Below are 17,169 nucleotides of genomic sequence, written 5' to 3'. Positions count from 1 at the left end.
GATTTCAACCGATACAACCTTAAGTACCACCAGCAAACTTTTGTCATATAAAGTCATTATAATACATCTCTTAACGTGTACTGCTGACAGGTGGTCTGCGTACCACTGGTGGTACATGTACCAGTTTGGGAACCCCTGGGCTATAGGATATTTTTCTTCTGAAATTATCTTCCTTTAGACCTTTTGCTCTAAAATATCTACTTCAAACGTATGTCATGTTTCTATAAGGCAATGCATGTGTTTACTTTTAATGTTAAAGCTCTGTATATCAGTTTAAATAGGCAGAAGTTTTTGGCTGTTTATTCCTAAAGCTAAACGAGTTTCAACATAATGACGTGTCAATAATCCCTCTTTACCCTGTGAAGATTATTATGAATATTTAACATGATGTTGGTTATTGAATATAATCATAGGAACTGTTTTGTTTGCAGGGCAGGGAGCAGCATGTTACACCATGAAGTAGCATTTTTTTTTCACATTTGCTTCTAGCGCAAAGTGTTGCTACGATGAAGAGGAAAACCTAACACCGTGTCAAAAAATACACAGTACAAAACACCTTATGTTTATTCCTCAGGGGAAAAGGTAAATGGGGTCTACGCAGGGCTTTTTTCTTGTTTTCTTTTTTTGAACGTATAAACTTCCGGATCTGACGGATTCATGTAGCTTGGGCTTTTCAGAACAAGGCATCTGCATAGTTTTTATATATTAAAAATATAGCCTACGTTCATTTTTCATCTAAAAAAAACCCCAAAAAACCATTTAATTTGCTGAGAGAAAAACAAACGTATAAAGATCAGTTATATAATGATAACAAGCAGTTTATATTGCGTATGTTAAAAAGAAAAGCCTACATTGCTAAATCCTACTTGTTTTTCTGCAGCAGAGAAAGAGTCAAAGAATATGCATTATATCATTTTTAATTAACCTTGTTAGTAGAACAAATCTGGATACAAGCTAACTGCCATCTCATCAAATATTCACCTTCAGTGCCGACTGAAGCAGTTCATTGAACGTCCATCTTCAATTTGGTTTTGTGCTGCCTAGTTTTTACGAACAGCTGTAAAATACTCAAGGATCTACAGATGACATGGGAAACGTCACAGATGCCACGTCATAAATATCCCTCTGCATGAGCATCTTTAGAAGTATTTACATTACTGATTATTCCCGTTGGGTTTTACCTGGATGGGGCAAACTTCTGCTGGTTTATGAGTTTGTGACATCAGTCTGTTATTTTTTATACCGATGTAAAGGTTTCATCTCTCCAGGGCATTTCTCTGTCAAAACTCTCAGTGAATTCAGGAAAAAACCTCCTACTGAATAATGAGTGCAGCATAGACTCATAAGCAGTAATGTACCTGATTCGGTTAGGTGCAGTCCCATTGCCCAGGGTGCAGAGAAGGATGCTGCTAGGGCCAAAGCATTGGACTTGCAGCGAAGGCAAACAGACTGCGCTGAGAAGCGACTAGAACAGGATCTGTGGCCATGGTATATTATCCCTTCTGGTTGCCTTACATGTCTAGTAGTGCTAATATGCCCCTGGTGTTAGCCCTTAGGCAGCGTAAATCAAGACCGTTTCCTACACAGAATTGCAACAGTTCATGTTGAATAAAGGAAACGGTTGAAAATCCTATGCGTGTGCAACACAGCACCCGAGTCACGGAACAACCAAGTCAACAGCAAAGCTTCCAGTGGGTTTGCATCGGGCATCTGACTAACAGCACAGCGGTGCTAATACTACGGTGGAGCAGCTTTTGGGATTGATTTCTGAACCTTTACGTTGCATTCATGGCAGTTGCGTGTTTTGATTTCCCAGTGCAATAGCACATATACAAACATGTCCTTCCTGCTCCTGGAAGAAAATGAGACACCACTTTCATGTAAACCACAACAGCCACAACAACCTGTAGTAGATAATTCACTGGCTGGCCTGATTTTTAAATAGTCACAGTAGTCAAGGTTTAAATTCATTACAATAGCCAATTAAAAAAAGAAAAGGAGGCGAACAATGTCCTGCCCCAGCCACATGCCATCCCCCAATGCCAGCATGCGTGAGAATTTCCTACTTTCTCAAATGCTGTTGTTCAACCTCTGTTCTAAGATGTCAGCCATTCACCTGTATGAAAATGACAGCAACATGTCATAGTCTACATAATAGACCAACCTCGCTTCCTGCAGTAACTAGCATGCTATTTCCAAAGCTGTCATTCTTGCATGTCAGCACAATCTGCTGCTCAGAGATTTGCTCTGACATGAACCAGTCAGAGCTGTGACTGTTATTGTTGAGGACTCTCTGCGCACAGTGGCCTGCGTGAGCTGCACTGTGCTTAGGGTTTTTTTTCACCCAATTATTTGTTTGTCATTTAGAGACCTCGGTGTTGAGCAGATATTGTCGAGTTATTTTTGGCCCCCCAATGTGCTGGCAAAACATAATGAGGCCTTTAGGTGAATACCTGTCTTGTCAGCTAGGTGCTAAGATGATATGCTGTTGAAAGACTGGATAGCAATTAGGTTATTTGAATAAGATAAGATACCTGGCAAGATATGCAAGGGCAAAGAAAACCATCTTAACTTTCAAAATGCCAAAACCTTAAAGTAGCTAGCTACACATTTAAAACAGGGTACCAATTTACTACATCTAGGATTCTATATAAACTTGAGTGTATACTACCACAAAAGCGCGAGCAGCATGAGATATGAAATTAAGCCCTAAGATGGATAGCATCCAGCCTTTTTTCATGCAGATGCAACATATGGTCAGGAAATTATTATTCTAATTGTACTGCAGTACCTGCTTGGAGCCCCAGTCATGGACCAGGAGCCCAAAGTGCTAGATAGTGTACAAATGCCAGACAAAAAAAAGTCTCTGGTCCAAAAAAAGCAAAGACATCTGAGAAAGAATAGAGCAATACCAGCCAAGCAGATGAGGAAACACAAAAAAAGCAATGAAAAAGTTAGTCAGAAATTCAACAGGCCTAAAACATTGAGCTTTAGATCATGTGCAACATATGTCAATGGGACACGGACAAAGTCTGAAATTTTCAAAGCCATCCAAGAGATTTAGAAACATATTCTTCATTAAAATGAACTGAAAATATTTCTAATGACATACAGTCATTTGAAAACTTCAGTACCACCCCATCTTCTGTTCAGATGCTATGGTTTCAAATCCCAGTCTGACAACATTGTACACATGCAAAATTGAAGAGGTGAGTAACAATGGTGCACTAGGTGCCCAACACAAATTCCTCATTAAGAGCTCAAAGCAGAAAGTGGGAGTATCCTGCAATGCCTCATCTCCCTCCGAAGTTACAAAGTTAGGAACCCATACGGATCTAGAAGAGGTGCCTAACATTTCACAAGACTGGATCCTAAACAGAGGACATGTCACTACCAATAGTGCCGGTACACTAAGCAGTTGGGAATCTCAGTCACTTTTGTGCATGCATGTGTGTTAATTATAGTTATATTTCCTTCACCCCTTATCCACATCACAAATTTACATGTATAACTTCAAGAGGTGCTGGCCTTTTAGTTGCAGTTCGTGGAATTATTTTCAAAGAATGCCATCTGAAGAGCCAGCGAGACTCCTGCAAATCTATACATGTGAATATACAGTGCAAGCAAATTAGAAGCAAAATCCTGAAAAGTAATGAAGACCTTGAACTGTGCTATTGTCAATGAGAGAATTTGGTCCCAGTCTGAACTCTGTTTCTCACAGTGAGGAGATTACAATACATCAAAGGCAGTGTTCACAGAAATTACAAGGAAAGTAGAAGAGTCTAGTAGACTAATGCAACTCTGTTTTAGGAAGGAAAGTGGAACACGTCAGGAAGCAAAGCTACAAAGGATGCATGTCATCCCCTCAACAAAGAAACAAATAAGATTTTTTTAAGCTCAAAAGAATACTGAATTATAACACTTGGATTTGATTTAAACTAAAGGTCAATTACATCCTCCTAAACATACGAAAACTCACCTTAGGGCCCAATCAAAAACCCAGTGAAGTCAATGCAAGGATTTCTATTAACTTCAGGCCTTTGGACTGCAGGTGATGCACCCGTTTTATAAATACAGGGGTTTACCATGAGCAGAAATGTAAGAACACAGATACACAACCGCTATCAGAACTCATCAGCTTTGCAGGTTACATATAATTGCTTGTGTATGCTAAGGGATAGTCACAAGTTTTGCAATCAGACATGCCTGCTCAAATATAAACCAAATCCTGAAGCGGGTACGCAAGAAATGAGGTCTTGGAAAATGAGCCTACTGAAGACCAGCACTGACCTGCATTAAATATGCCTGATGGAACAATAAAACCTTTTTTTTGTTGTGCTGAGAACAGTCCTGCTAGATTCTCCGCTTTTCTCTCTGAAAATGCTTTGTGCCCATCTGATACACAAATTAGATGCCGATCAGTCAGTGGAGCACTATCCACTTACTTTTCCCTTACCAAAATACTAAAGATTCACCACTTCTCCATGTGCTTTTCAAGGCTTTCCCTGTTTCAAATAAAACTGCATATTATTTTCTCATATGGCTCTGCACTCCCAAATACCACTAACTAACAAGTTAGGAGTCCAAAACTGGATCCATGGTAATGAACTAGAGCCAAAGATTTTGCCTTTTATCTAACTCGGTCAAGAAGAAGACCCATCCAACATTCTCGTCTACCTCCATACTCCTTCAGCTGATCAGGGGAGAAGTGAGAACTGAAGAGTGGGTGTAGCTCAACCCTCCATTAACCTATGGCTGTGTGAGAGGGGAAAACTTCCTTTCAGGGGCTGTAGCAATGTACTCTACCTCTTCCTCCCCCTATTTAATTATCTTGACTTTTTATACTGCCACTCAACACTGCTGTTTCTGAGTTCCACTTCTTGGGAACAACTCTCTGGGTGACAATTGTTTCCAGGGACGGCTCAGGGAGCGAACCACCCCGTCCACGTAGGTTCTATCTAGCCCTAAATTAGAAAAATGACATTTCAGCTCATCTCCACCATGGCAGAAGGCAGAGGGTAGGGTGGCACCTTAGAGGCTGCCTTCTGCCTGACTACAACCTAACCCAGCTAACTACCTTCCTAATCTCCCATTGACATAGCTTCTTCTCCCTCCTCTCAAAGAAAGCCTAGCACTGCACTACGCTGTCTAAACCTGAGCACACATGTGGTCTCAACAGCTATCAAATTGTACAGCACAACCAAACCAAGACAAAAAACAACAACTGAAGTATAACCATAACCAGAGGCCTGCAGTGCTGGCTAATACCACCCAATTCTGAAAAGTCTTCTTTAAAAATAATGTAAAATTCAGTTATCTCAATATACCCCTTCTTTGCAGCAGAAAACCTAGCAAGATTTGGTGGTAATGATAAAACAGCAATGATGGTAAAGCCAACTGTTTTGACCTATTTTTTAACAGAGGAAGATGTAAATGTTTGCGTGACCAGCCTAATAAAATAAATCCATTTTAAACGATTACTAAATTAAATTGCATGTTTATTACAAGCCTGACTGTAGTTTTACATAGCTGAGTTCCTAGAATCCAACTGCATTTGCAACAGATGTTCTCCATTATGAGCCACTCGCATTAAGCTATTTAGGTTCAAATTTTCAAAAAGTGTCCAGCAATTTTAAGTATTCCTCTTATTTTTATCATTCCCAGCTGATCTGAGCTAGAATTGTTGAGTGTGTCACTTATCCCACCCATCTTGAGAGCTTAAGCACAAAAACCTAAGTGCCTACAGACCTTTAGGTGCCTTATGAAGTAAAGCAGGGGTTATGAGGATTCCACTCTTGGATTTAAATGTCTAAATTCCACCTCATTCCCACATTAGGTGTCTACTGTCTAAGTCCATTTGTGAACGTAGGCCTTAATGTTTATTTAACAAATGATTCTTAAAAAAAAAAATACAACCTATTTTTTCAGATTATTACAGAAGGAAAAAAAAACCCACACCTAACAGTAGCCACTTCCTGCATTAGGTCAAGGGAACATTCAATTCAAGGTCATTTACTGTTCTAAATGGCCCTTAAATGAGTTCATTTGTTCTTCTGTTTGCTACCTTTTAAGTGCAAGTTTACATTAGTCTTTTATACAGCTTGTTGAGCACGGTACAACACCCCTTTCACAAACAAATCCCTCACCACTTACTGAATTGCTCCATGCACTCCTGGCACACGTACAGACTATTACTGCTCAAATCTAGTTTGGAAAATAATTTCACACATGCAATGACACAGTCATATTCTGCTCTCAAGGTGCAGCCTCAAGGGAAGTCAATAGGAGCTGCACCTGTATTAGGGACAAGTAATTCCTGAGCGATTGAAAGTACTCAGCATCTCTCAAGATTTGCCACTTGTGGACCTAGCCCAGCAAAGCACTTAAGTACATGCTTAACATTAACAGGTGCTTAAAGTTAGTCAAGTGCTGAAGTACCTTGCTGAATTGGTGCCAACATGAGGACAAAGAAGAGATCAGTTATTCCATGTTAAAAAGGGATCCACTCCTGAAATCTGCCCCATGTTGGGGGAAATGTTGGTGCAGCTCTGTGTGAAAAGGTTAATTCTGAGATTTAACAAGCATCCCAGCAAACAGAGGGACTCTCTGAAGACTCAGACAGTTATTCTCGCAGTTAGATCACATTTAAGGTTTTCCTGACAACTGTAACACCCGGAGACTTACCGTATTTTTTTCCTCCCCTGAAAACATCCTTTAAGCAAAAAGCTAAGGTGCCAGAGAGCAATCAGGGAGTCTGTCTCTGCTCCTCTTAACCTCCTTCCCCACACTTTAGAAAATCAAGACTAACAAATAAACCAGTTGACTTCTGTGGGACAGTCTGAATAATAAAGCAAGGATGGACTTTGTGGGATTATTATATGTGATGATACACATTCAAAAGACGCTAGCATCGTGAAAAAGCTAAAATACATTTTTTGTTCGGGAAGACAGTTGATAACAAACAAAACAACTAATTCACTTTGGTTTTCAGAACAACTCTGTGTGTTTTAAAAGCTTTACTTGCTGCTGTGTATTTGTTACTAAACAGGGTAGCCAGACTTCAAAAAATAGCTGCACATCTATGTGAGACTGGATTTATTTTTTGCTTAACTGATGGGAACTTACCGTAAAACAGCATATGGAAAGAATGCAAAATGAAGTCCTAAGTTAGGACAGACACAAGACCCCACAGAAAGGCAGTCCATGGAAAAGGAAAGCTAGATATGTTTGCATGGCTGGGTTAATGGTACACGAGGTAGGCCAGACATAAGGCACTGATCTACATAAGGTAGATCACTTGGTAGGCCAGACATAAGGCACCTGCCACGATCTGCATTTCTCAAGCGACCTTTGGAGAAAGTCCTATGCTACCTCTGCCTAACAAAGCCCTAGCCATGGTATGGTTTCCAAAAAAATTAAACCAATAAGTTGTTCCATACCAAATCAGATTGGGAAATGTTTCAGGATGACCACCAGAAATAAATTTGAGGTTTCTCCCAACATGAACGCACCCAGAAATGTAAGGGTACTTTAGGGGCCACTCCCAATCTGTCCTCTTGAGCCATTCCCGGGGGAGGTGCCACTTCCGACTGCCTAGGCAGCTCTTTGTGTCTCAGTCATTGAGGAGGAGGAGGTGGTGGGGTACCAGGAGAGTTCTTCCACAGATGTGGAGGGAGATGGCCCCAGAGTTAAGCAAAGAAGTAAAACTGCTGGGTGGACACGAATTGCTTTCCTAACTGACCTGATTTAAATTGTGCATCAGGGCTTTAAAATGTACATGGATTAAAACATAATCTGATGGAGGAGGGGAAAAAAAAAAAAATCAATATAATATTCACTGCACAGAATCATCCCATATAAGCGTTTCCTGAGAGTAAATTCACTGGGGCAACATTGAAACTAGTGTAAGAGTGAGGTGACCTTCGCCTCTATTCTCAACAGAACATCTCTCTGTTTTCCCAATTGAAATGAAAAGTATTTGTTTAGATAACAAATGCCTTGCAAAGTATATTTAACTTATGTAAGGAAAAGCAAAAGAGGAGGAGAAAAGGCTTGTGTAAACAGCAAAACAATACAGCTTTATCTAATCTCAATAACTTATTGCTGCTTGCCTGTGTGTGTATTTTACTGACAAAATAAAATAAATTGAATCAGCTCACACATGATAACATGCTCTTTCCTAACTCATACTAATTGCTTGGCTAATTGATGTTTGTTGAACTTTCTCCATTTCATTGAGTGATTAGGTACAAAGCTAACAGTTGACATCTGTAGGCGCTTAACTGGCGTCTGTAATTACTGTTAATGTTAAATAATTGTTAGTTAATTGGAGTGGTAACTGACTGAATGGAATCCAGATTGTGAAGCAAAAAGAAACCTAGTTAAATAAACATACATTTCCAGAGAAAACAACATTTTATTACAGTGGAGAGACTAACAATAGTTTAGATATGGGAGGTCTGCAGGACTCTTGATTTATGAAATTTCATGCCAGGCTCCAAGTTGGAATCCACTAATCAAAGCATTTCAAGTCAGGACCTCTCTCATTACAACACTCAGCCCCTCCGAAGTATTCTTTTCAGCCTTGCTTGATTTTTGTGGTGTACAGTGGTTTAGAGTCGCATGCTGACAAATCTTTGTGAGAAAAATAGTATGTAGCCTAATCTAGAAAATAAATACTGGGGCCAGAATAGATAAAGACAGGCAATCATAAATGTGGCCATTTTGCTTACTGATGCTGGATTAATTTGGCTAAAGCTGGCAGCCTCCAATAAATTCTTAGAGCAACGGGATCAGGAATGGAGAGAAAAGGATCAGCTCATATTTTTTAGGAAAGTAAAGGTAAGATAGGCAGGGCAACTGAGAATTACTTTAGCAAAATGGTCGTTTTAATTACTCGGATTGAGGAAGGCCATTGACTTATTTGTACTGGGTTTTTTTAATACTGAATTTCAGAAATAATCCATGGAGCCCACAAGCACTTCCGTTTCAAGGGTGTCATAAATGGGCATGCATACGTCTGCCATTTTGAAAGAGCCTACCATTAATTTTGGAATAGCTTGTGAACCTATAGGACATATCCTAAATGTGTCATCACAAAGTCCAATAATTGCCTTTTCCATTAACAGCTACTATCTCTTGATCTCTTCAGCTTGACACCCTCTCATTCTCCCGTCAGAGACCTCTTGTGTAACAACAGGAGAAGGGAACAGCGTCCTGGTGCATGGGGAGAGGATAAGACGCAACTGTACAGGTTGAGGGGACGGAGATACACACAAAAGGGATACAGGGCGAGGGGAAGCTTTGCCCTGAAACAAGCAAGAAAACAGCTGGGTATGTCAATGTATTCTGTATTTATTAAAAAAACCATAATGTCCTACTGCTGATAGCTGTGAAACTTTCATATGTGACACTACACAACAAGCTCCTCTCCCCTGCCCAAAGCCTTCAGAGTACACAAACGCCATTCCTCTTTTACATACTAGAGCAAGCAGCAATCTGGAGGAAAAAAAGACAGTTTTTAGCTTCAGTCTGAAGTTACAGTCAAGTGACATGGCCTTTCTAACTGACAACACACCACTTTGTTAAAAAAAACAAAACACTGGGCAGTTAGAGCAGTCAACCCTGTCAAAAGGTTAGCCCCAACATTTATCGTCATGGTGTGGTCTGCCAGGTTTCCAAAGCAATCTGAACTCCATAGACCGGGGTGGCCAAAATGCGGCCCGCGAGCCAGATACGGCCTGCCAGGCCGTTCTATCCGGCCCACAGGGCCCCTAAAAAACGTAGAAAATGAATATTTAGCTGCCCCTGGCTGCCTGTCATGTGGCCCTCGATGGCTTACCAAAGCTCAGTAAGGGACCCTCCATCTGAAATAATTGCCTGCCCTTGCCATAGACCAAACCTGAAAACTGTCTTCTAGAGTCATGCCGTCAGTCCCATTTAAGGGATAAGCCACAACCGAGTCAACAGTATCTGAGGTTCTCTGGCCTACTAGCAAGCTGCCATAGAGCACTGCATAGAAACAGGCTGGAAAGAAGTACTCTACCCTTTAAAAGATGCGAGCCAAAAAGGGAGGAGAACTTGGCAAACAAGTAGGACTGAATCATTGCCCAAGGGTCTCATAGCAAAAGAGTAAAAAACTGAGGTCAAGTTCTCTGCCTATCCTGGAGAGGGTGGCAAGGGGTTAGGTTTTAAACTATACTTCACATGTTAAGACCATACTGCATGTTGATGCCTGTAGTGGAGAAGTCCAGTTACATTCAGCATGGAACATGAGTGTCACTCCAAGACAAAGCACCTCTTCTCCATTACAGTGCAACCATGAACCAGATCAGAAATGACAAATATTTTTCTTTTTCTCACTTCCCTGCCTCTTTATACAAACAGACGTGGTGAGGGACACTAAAGAACCGAAGACGAAGGAAGAAAAAGATACCCATTTTTCTGGGGGAAGAAGTGTGGTTAAAATCCATTGGATGTCAATGGGAGTTAGGCGCCTAAAGGTTTTTTAAGGAGCTGGGGCTTCGGCGCTAAGTCCCAGCAATTTTTCAATGGGACTTGGAGCCTAAAGCCTCAAAGTGATTTCTCAAAATGGGACTTTTGTTCTTTTGAAAACTCTACTTGATGCATTTTGCAGTAGAGATGGTTTCATACCGTTTCTCCATATAGATGCCAAGATCTCTGTTCTCATTTGGAGAACCTAGGTTCTCCTGTAATAAAATAATGGGTATATAATATACGGCAAAGTCGCAAAACAAAGGGCACGGCATGTTACAAACAACTCTGTACAAAGAATTCTGTAACAACAGTTTCACGCTCCTTCATACACGAGGAAAGACGACACCAAATCTGTGAGGAACGTAGTTGACTTTAAGGGACATCTCAGAGGTCCAAAGCTGAACGTGGAAGGATGTATGCTTGTCACTTTGCAGCACCTTGTCAGACTGTTCAATCTGCCAGGAGCTTTGAAGATTTTCGTTGCGATTTACCCAATGCAAATCTGACCTTTCTTACGAGTGATTTTTATTGCTTCTGGCAAAAGCAACACTGGACAACACAGAGGAAGAGCTGGCTTTAAAACAAATACAGCATTTTGCAAAGAGGGAACCTGAACTTGAAATGCACCAAATTGACAGTTCCTTGACAGCCTCGTCAACCATCACACAGCAGACACTCGGAGAAGAGAGCAGACTAACAACAAACCACAGCCCTTAATGAGAATCCCTGCACCTGTCTGGAAGCAATTATTGACATTATCTCCAAACAGTGGATCTTTTTGAGGTTGTTTTCCTGATATTTAGCACTTTGAATGCTAATCCCTTTAACAAAACTGTCCCCTGTGCTTTTTCCACTCCCCCGCCCCTTAATCTCTTTCTCCCAGTGGAGGAAAAAAAAAAAATACCAGTCAGCCTAGTTTTGCAGCACCTGGATTTGCATTGATTCTCCCCCTTGTCATTCATGTTACCAACAGGAATTAGCATATGGCATGAAGGGGAAACTCAGGAGGAGAAAAGAAAGACGCCATTTTGATGGAAATAAGGGGCAAAGGAATAATCTACCGTCAACTAAAAAGCTTATTTGTGTATGGTTTCCCAAGCAAAGCTTAGAAAAGCCTATGTTGATTTTAGGCTACACAAAGAAACCCTAATCCTTTCAAGGGAACTAAATCACCAAAGGAAAGTACCTCCGAAGAATAGGCTCCCTGTCAAGCATGGTTATTCACAACCAAATAGATGCCACAAATCAAACTTGGTAAGTAAACACAAATAAGAATGTGGGAAATGTGTTTGATTCAAAAAAGAAAACGAAAGGAAGAGGAAAAGGGGCCTAACTCTTCATCAATCACTTTTCATTCTTCAGCTCAAGAGATCCCTTCACCCTAGTTACAGGCAATCACTGAGGAATGTTGATTCGGGGGATTGGCTTCTGTTCTAGCCTGGCTCAGCCCCAAGAAAGGACTACTCACATTCCTAAGCTTTTTACAGCAAATTAGCAAAATAAAGATGCGGTCACATGTAGTTTGGGGGCCTTGGGTCACTTGAAACACACAAGCCTTCCTTTTTTTTTTCTTTTTTTTTTGGGTGACCCAGTCTCGACCTAAGGGGCGGGGGGGGAACCCCTGTAAGTTCAGTTAAATGGAATACAAAATATCAAGTTGCCAAATTGGATAAATCACACAACTCAAGACTTCAAAAGGATGCCAATACATCACACAATTAAAACTAGATACATTTCAATATGCATCCAAGACATTTCAGAACCAGTGATGCATAAGCGGGGGAATCCCAAACGTAATGGGCCATGTACTGCCCCAAGTTGCACCCCGGCAGCCCTGCAGAATTAAAGGATGCAGGAAGTGGCAGAATGTGCCTTTTTTTTTTTTTTTTTTAAATCCAAAGTGGCCAAGGGGGACAAAAATAAAGAGCCTGTGGCAGAAAAGGAGGCAAAGCATGCACCAAGACAACAAGGAAAGGCTTAGAGTCCAATTTAATCAAGCCTGTATTTTCTACTCAAACCTTGCTGGAGTGCTCCAAAGACATTTTAACTTAAAATAGTGTGAAATTTGAGCTGGAAGCATACCTTTTTACTAAGCAATTACCATGCACTGCCATTAAACAGGTAGCACAGTGGGGCGGGTGGAGGGTGGGGAGTAAAAAGACCAAACAGAGTTTATGTAATTTAAAGACTTTGAATTATACACCTTGGCACAGCCAGTGAAAGAAGACCCTGCCTTCAGAAACATTATTTCTATCAATGCTGCTGCAGATAAGCTCCTCACAGAAGCCTACTGGCAATGATTTAAGGCAAGTTTTCCCTTAATGTACCCTTATATCATTAGCCACTCTCTCTTTAAATTGCTGTTTGGAAGAAATTAATGGAATACTGCATATTTAAATGTGGCCCACTATATCGTTTATTAACTTTACAGAAAGCATACAGCACAGTAAGCCATGGTTTATGACTATTATCCTGTGAATACTAAACGCTGGCTGGTTATTATTACTATCAGCAGTACAAATTGGCTATTCATAATTCCATGTCTATCATGTAGCTGATGAGTAACAATCAAGTTAAAACATTTTGAAAACTGTTACAGTTATTTAAATGAGCTTAAATTAAAGCCATTTGTAAAATAAACTATTCCCTAATATTGTTATTTAAATTAATTCTGACCTGGCAGGCAATGCATTATTTAAAGCCTTTATTTTATATTGCTTAAGCAAAGCAATTACCAAGCATACAGAACATGTCTGAAACCAAGAGAAACATGAAAAGCACTAACAAGCTGATTGCAACACTTCTACAGGACAAGTTACAGTTTATCTCCCATTGAAACTGCCATGAAAAGAAATGCACAGGGAAAATACATGTGTGATGTGGATTGCAGTCTTACCTTTTTTTGTAACAGCGTTGAACAGTTTTTCAGAGCTGGCATCAGATGCCTGAAAGACCAATAGAAAAGTTACCCATTATACAAGTGTTAACTTTCCAAAGTATGCGCAGAGGTATATTGTGTGTGCACACTTGCACACGTGCGTGCACATCCCCCCCATCTTTGTCTATATCTTAGAGAAAAAAAATAAACAAGCAAAACAGGTGAGAAAACAAGAAAGATGATAAAAGCTGCAGCCACAAAATGAAACATCCATAAGGTGGTGCTATTTGGCTGTGCTTCATTGCCCTGCAGTGCAGATATTTATTTGGAAAGAGTCTGTTTAATAAATAAATAATTGCTTACTTGAAATATTAGCTGCACATAAACTGTATTTTTGTACTAGGGTTATCAGACTCATTCTGACAGATTTTGCAATCTAGGAAAGGCACCGTGACTTTGAAGCATTCGTTCCAGTTTCATGCACCCACAGATTAGCAGGACTCTTCAAAAAGTCTTCATGTGACACCCAGTATTCTGAGTGCTTAATTTTTTTTTGCATTGAAGACCATCCATGACTTACGCAGGAGCCTCTGCAAAGTTTTATACTGTGTTATTTAATAAACAAAGCCTTTGCTAAGGCCTAACAGAATATTTAAACCCTGTATTTACCTTGGTAAAAACAGGCTCTCTCCTTTTCTCAAGCTGCACATGCTAATAGCCACTTTGGTTTTTGTTTTTAATCTATTCATCCTTATTGCTGTGTTTTCTTTAGTAGGGGTGTGGATGTCAGTAAGGTGCATACCCTTTTTCGTCATTAACACTGAAACCTTATTTAAGTTTCACTTAAAACTGTTCAGTACCTCTGCGACAGACTACATGTCCAGGCTAGGGGAAAAAGCAACCCTGTAAATGTTCATTTTACCAGCAACTTAAATTCCTTAAAATTTGAAAAATCAAATCTATGCCTCTATTGTACAGGCACGTAGGAACATGTGTTTGGGTACACACAATGCACATACACCCCCAAAGCTCAGCTCTGTACCATATCTGAATTCACAGAAGATGACTATAAGCAGTTCACTATTGAACTATATTTCAGATATCATATTTTTGGGGGGGAAAAAAAAATCAGTCTTTTGAAGTTGTATAAAATGAAACATGTATTAATAAAATATTGTAACAAGCACATAGGAAAGACTGCAAAACATTTAGCCTCCTGTTCTTTGCCTCTGCTACAGGTTCTTCTCTGATTCAGTAAAAAAAAAAAAAAAAATCTTTAAAAATATCCTTTATTTGGAAAACAAATAATTCTATATTTTCTTAAAACCAGAAAACCTCATTTGAATTGTGCCTAGGCAAAAAAAATACCGTGTATTTTAATACATCATACACAAATCAGTATCTATCTATAGGTAAAACCACTTCATAAACAGTGTATTTATATACATAAAGACACATTTCTTCACCATTAAGTTAAGAATATAAACTATTTTTTCTATTAAAAACAACTCTTGTTCTTTCCGATCATTCTAAACAGAATTTACCAGATTAGTGTTGTATATACTATGTAAAAGCTGAACTGGGATACTTTTCTGATTAAATATGTGACAAACACTGGATTTATTATCTTATGATAGGGTTATCATTCAATGATGCCTTTCCTTGAATTATGAAATTATGGGCATAAAAGGACAAATTGAAGAGATCAAGAAAATCCTGAACTTTAAAAACAGTTCAGTATTGTGGCAGCAAATTAAGAGGTTTCTCGGTGCTTTCACAGCCCTGCCAGTCAGCCTGCTCTCTGAATTAAAATAACAGCTTTTCAACACTGGGCATCCTCTACTGCAACCTTTTTAAATTCAGTTGTCCAAAGCATTCTCCTTAAAAATAAAATAAAAAGGTTAAACTACTTTTCATTGAAAAGACTGCTTGTAGTTTCAATAATTCCTTTATTCCAGTATTTCAAAATGAAGTACTCTTGAGGAAAAAACCAAACAATAAACCATGTGTTGACTTCTTGGGCCCCCCTACTCCTCGCCTCCGCCCCCTCAAAGAATGAAAAAAACCATGTTTCATCTAATGGTGAAAACTAACAAAAAGATGCTTCCCCCCCGTCCCCCCCAAATACTTCAGGTGACAAATCTTTTTCCAGTCCATTGCAAAACGCTTTAAGAAACACTGCTGTGAAGTCTGCTGGTGACATTTGCTGGCCATAATATGACACACTACAATGTGCCTGAACAGTCTTGACACCTAAACCCAAATCAGGGATGCGATTACTAGCTGCTCTGCAACAAATTAAAAGAAATCGGTTTTTTTTTAATGAAGAAGGAGGCTGCTAGAAACTACATGTTTCCTTTGCTTTTTTCACTGTAGGGGTGGATTATAATCCTACCAAGGCAATAACGCCCCCCCCCCAACCCAAAAAGCCAATGCACTCCCTATCCTACAAATGACCAATAATCACCTCGTTAGCTCAAACACCAAGATGTGACTTGGACTGCTGATTTGATCGCTTTTAACACTGCAGCCTTCATGAAAAGGTTAACAAAGTGCAAACTAACAGCAAATAAAATCTTTGCCATCGTATCCTAATCCAATACAAGGGATACTCTCACCACTGCTAGCAACACTGGCTGGGGATACTTTCATCACGACTAGCAACACTAGACAGTATCAAGGCAAGGGCTACTTTCATCATGACCAGCAACACTGAATAGGGATACTTTCACCATGACTAGCAACACCGGATAGTATCAAGGCAAGGGCTACTTTCATCATGACCAGCAACACTGAATAGGGATACTTTCATCATGACTAGCAACACCGGATAGTATCAAGGCGAGGATACTTTCACTATTGCTAGCAACACTGGCTGGGGATACTTTCATCACGACTAGCAACACTAGACAGTATCAAGGCAAGGATACTTTCATTATGACCAGCAACACTGAATAGGGATACTTTCACCATGACTAGCAACACCGGACAGTATCAAGGCAAGGGCTACTCTCACATTACTAGCAACACCGGACAGTATCAAGGCAAGGGCTACTTTCACCATGACTAGCGACGCCGGGAGAACACCACGAAGAGAAAACGAACCGAAGAGGATTACCAAAGGAAAGAAAAGCAAGCGAGCATCCAGTCCTGTGGGCGGCGGCGGTGGCCCCTCCGCGAAGGGAGGGGAGCGGGCTGCGCCGGGGAGACAATGCGCGGCCGGCCGCCTGCGCCGCGCGGGCCCGGCAGCGGCTTCCCTTCCAGGAGACAAACGCCACCATGTCTCCGCTCCTTCCCGGTCACGGCTCCAGCGGGGACGAGACTTCCAGAACCACAAAAAAACACTCAAAAAAAATAAAAAATAAATAAAAAAAAGCGCCCCCCCATCCTCGCCCTCCCCTTGCAGCCGCCCCGGGGGTTACCTGCGGGCGCGGCCGGCCCCGCGCTCCTGCCGGGCGTCCCGGCTCCGCGGCGGGCGGCTAATCCGAGCCGGGAGCGCGGCGGCAGGACAAAGGAAACCATGTGCGGCGGCGGCGGCGGCGGCGGCGGCTGCTCCCGGTGCCCCGCGGACTCCGCCCCCCCGCGGGGCCGGTCCCGCACCAGCTGCCCGCGCCCGCGCCCGCCTCACGTGAACTCCATGGGGAGGCGACGCGGCTCCGGCAGCACGAGCCCGGGGCTGCCGCCGCCGCCAGGCACTTCCCGCCGGCCCCGCCCCCGCCCCGCCAGCCCGCGCCGGCGGCGACGGGGCGTCCCGCAGCCCCCGCCGGGCTCCGACCCCGCCCCGCCGGGCGACA

The 17,169-nt window shown here is 41.4% G+C and overlaps 1 protein-coding gene across 16 annotated transcripts in view; it reads right to left on the bottom strand.

Annotated features, from left to right (window-relative positions):
- AUTS2 (activator of transcription and developmental regulator AUTS2) overlaps positions 1-17,169 on the bottom strand; it is a 980,474-nt gene that overhangs the window by 80,136 nt on the left and 883,169 nt on the right. For 14 of the 16 annotated variants that reach the window (XM_090024889.1, XM_090024895.1, XM_090024898.1 and 11 more), the window contains one exon: positions 13,394-13,442. In XM_090024889.1, the coding sequence (XP_089881015.1) occupies positions 13,394-13,442 (49 nt within the window). The remainder of the gene's footprint in view (positions 1-13,393; positions 13,443-17,169) is intronic. The other 2 variants (XM_090024903.1, XM_090024905.1) reach the window with 1 other exon arrangement.

The sequence above is a fragment of the Crocodylus siamensis genome, chromosome 13, assembly GCF_052110815.1.
Source record: "Crocodylus siamensis isolate JL-2025a chromosome 13, ASM5211081v1, whole genome shotgun sequence".
In the NCBI taxonomy this organism is placed as follows: Eukaryota; Metazoa; Chordata; order Crocodylia; family Crocodylidae; genus Crocodylus; species Crocodylus siamensis.
This window is presented reverse-complemented; position numbering and strand designations above follow the sequence as displayed.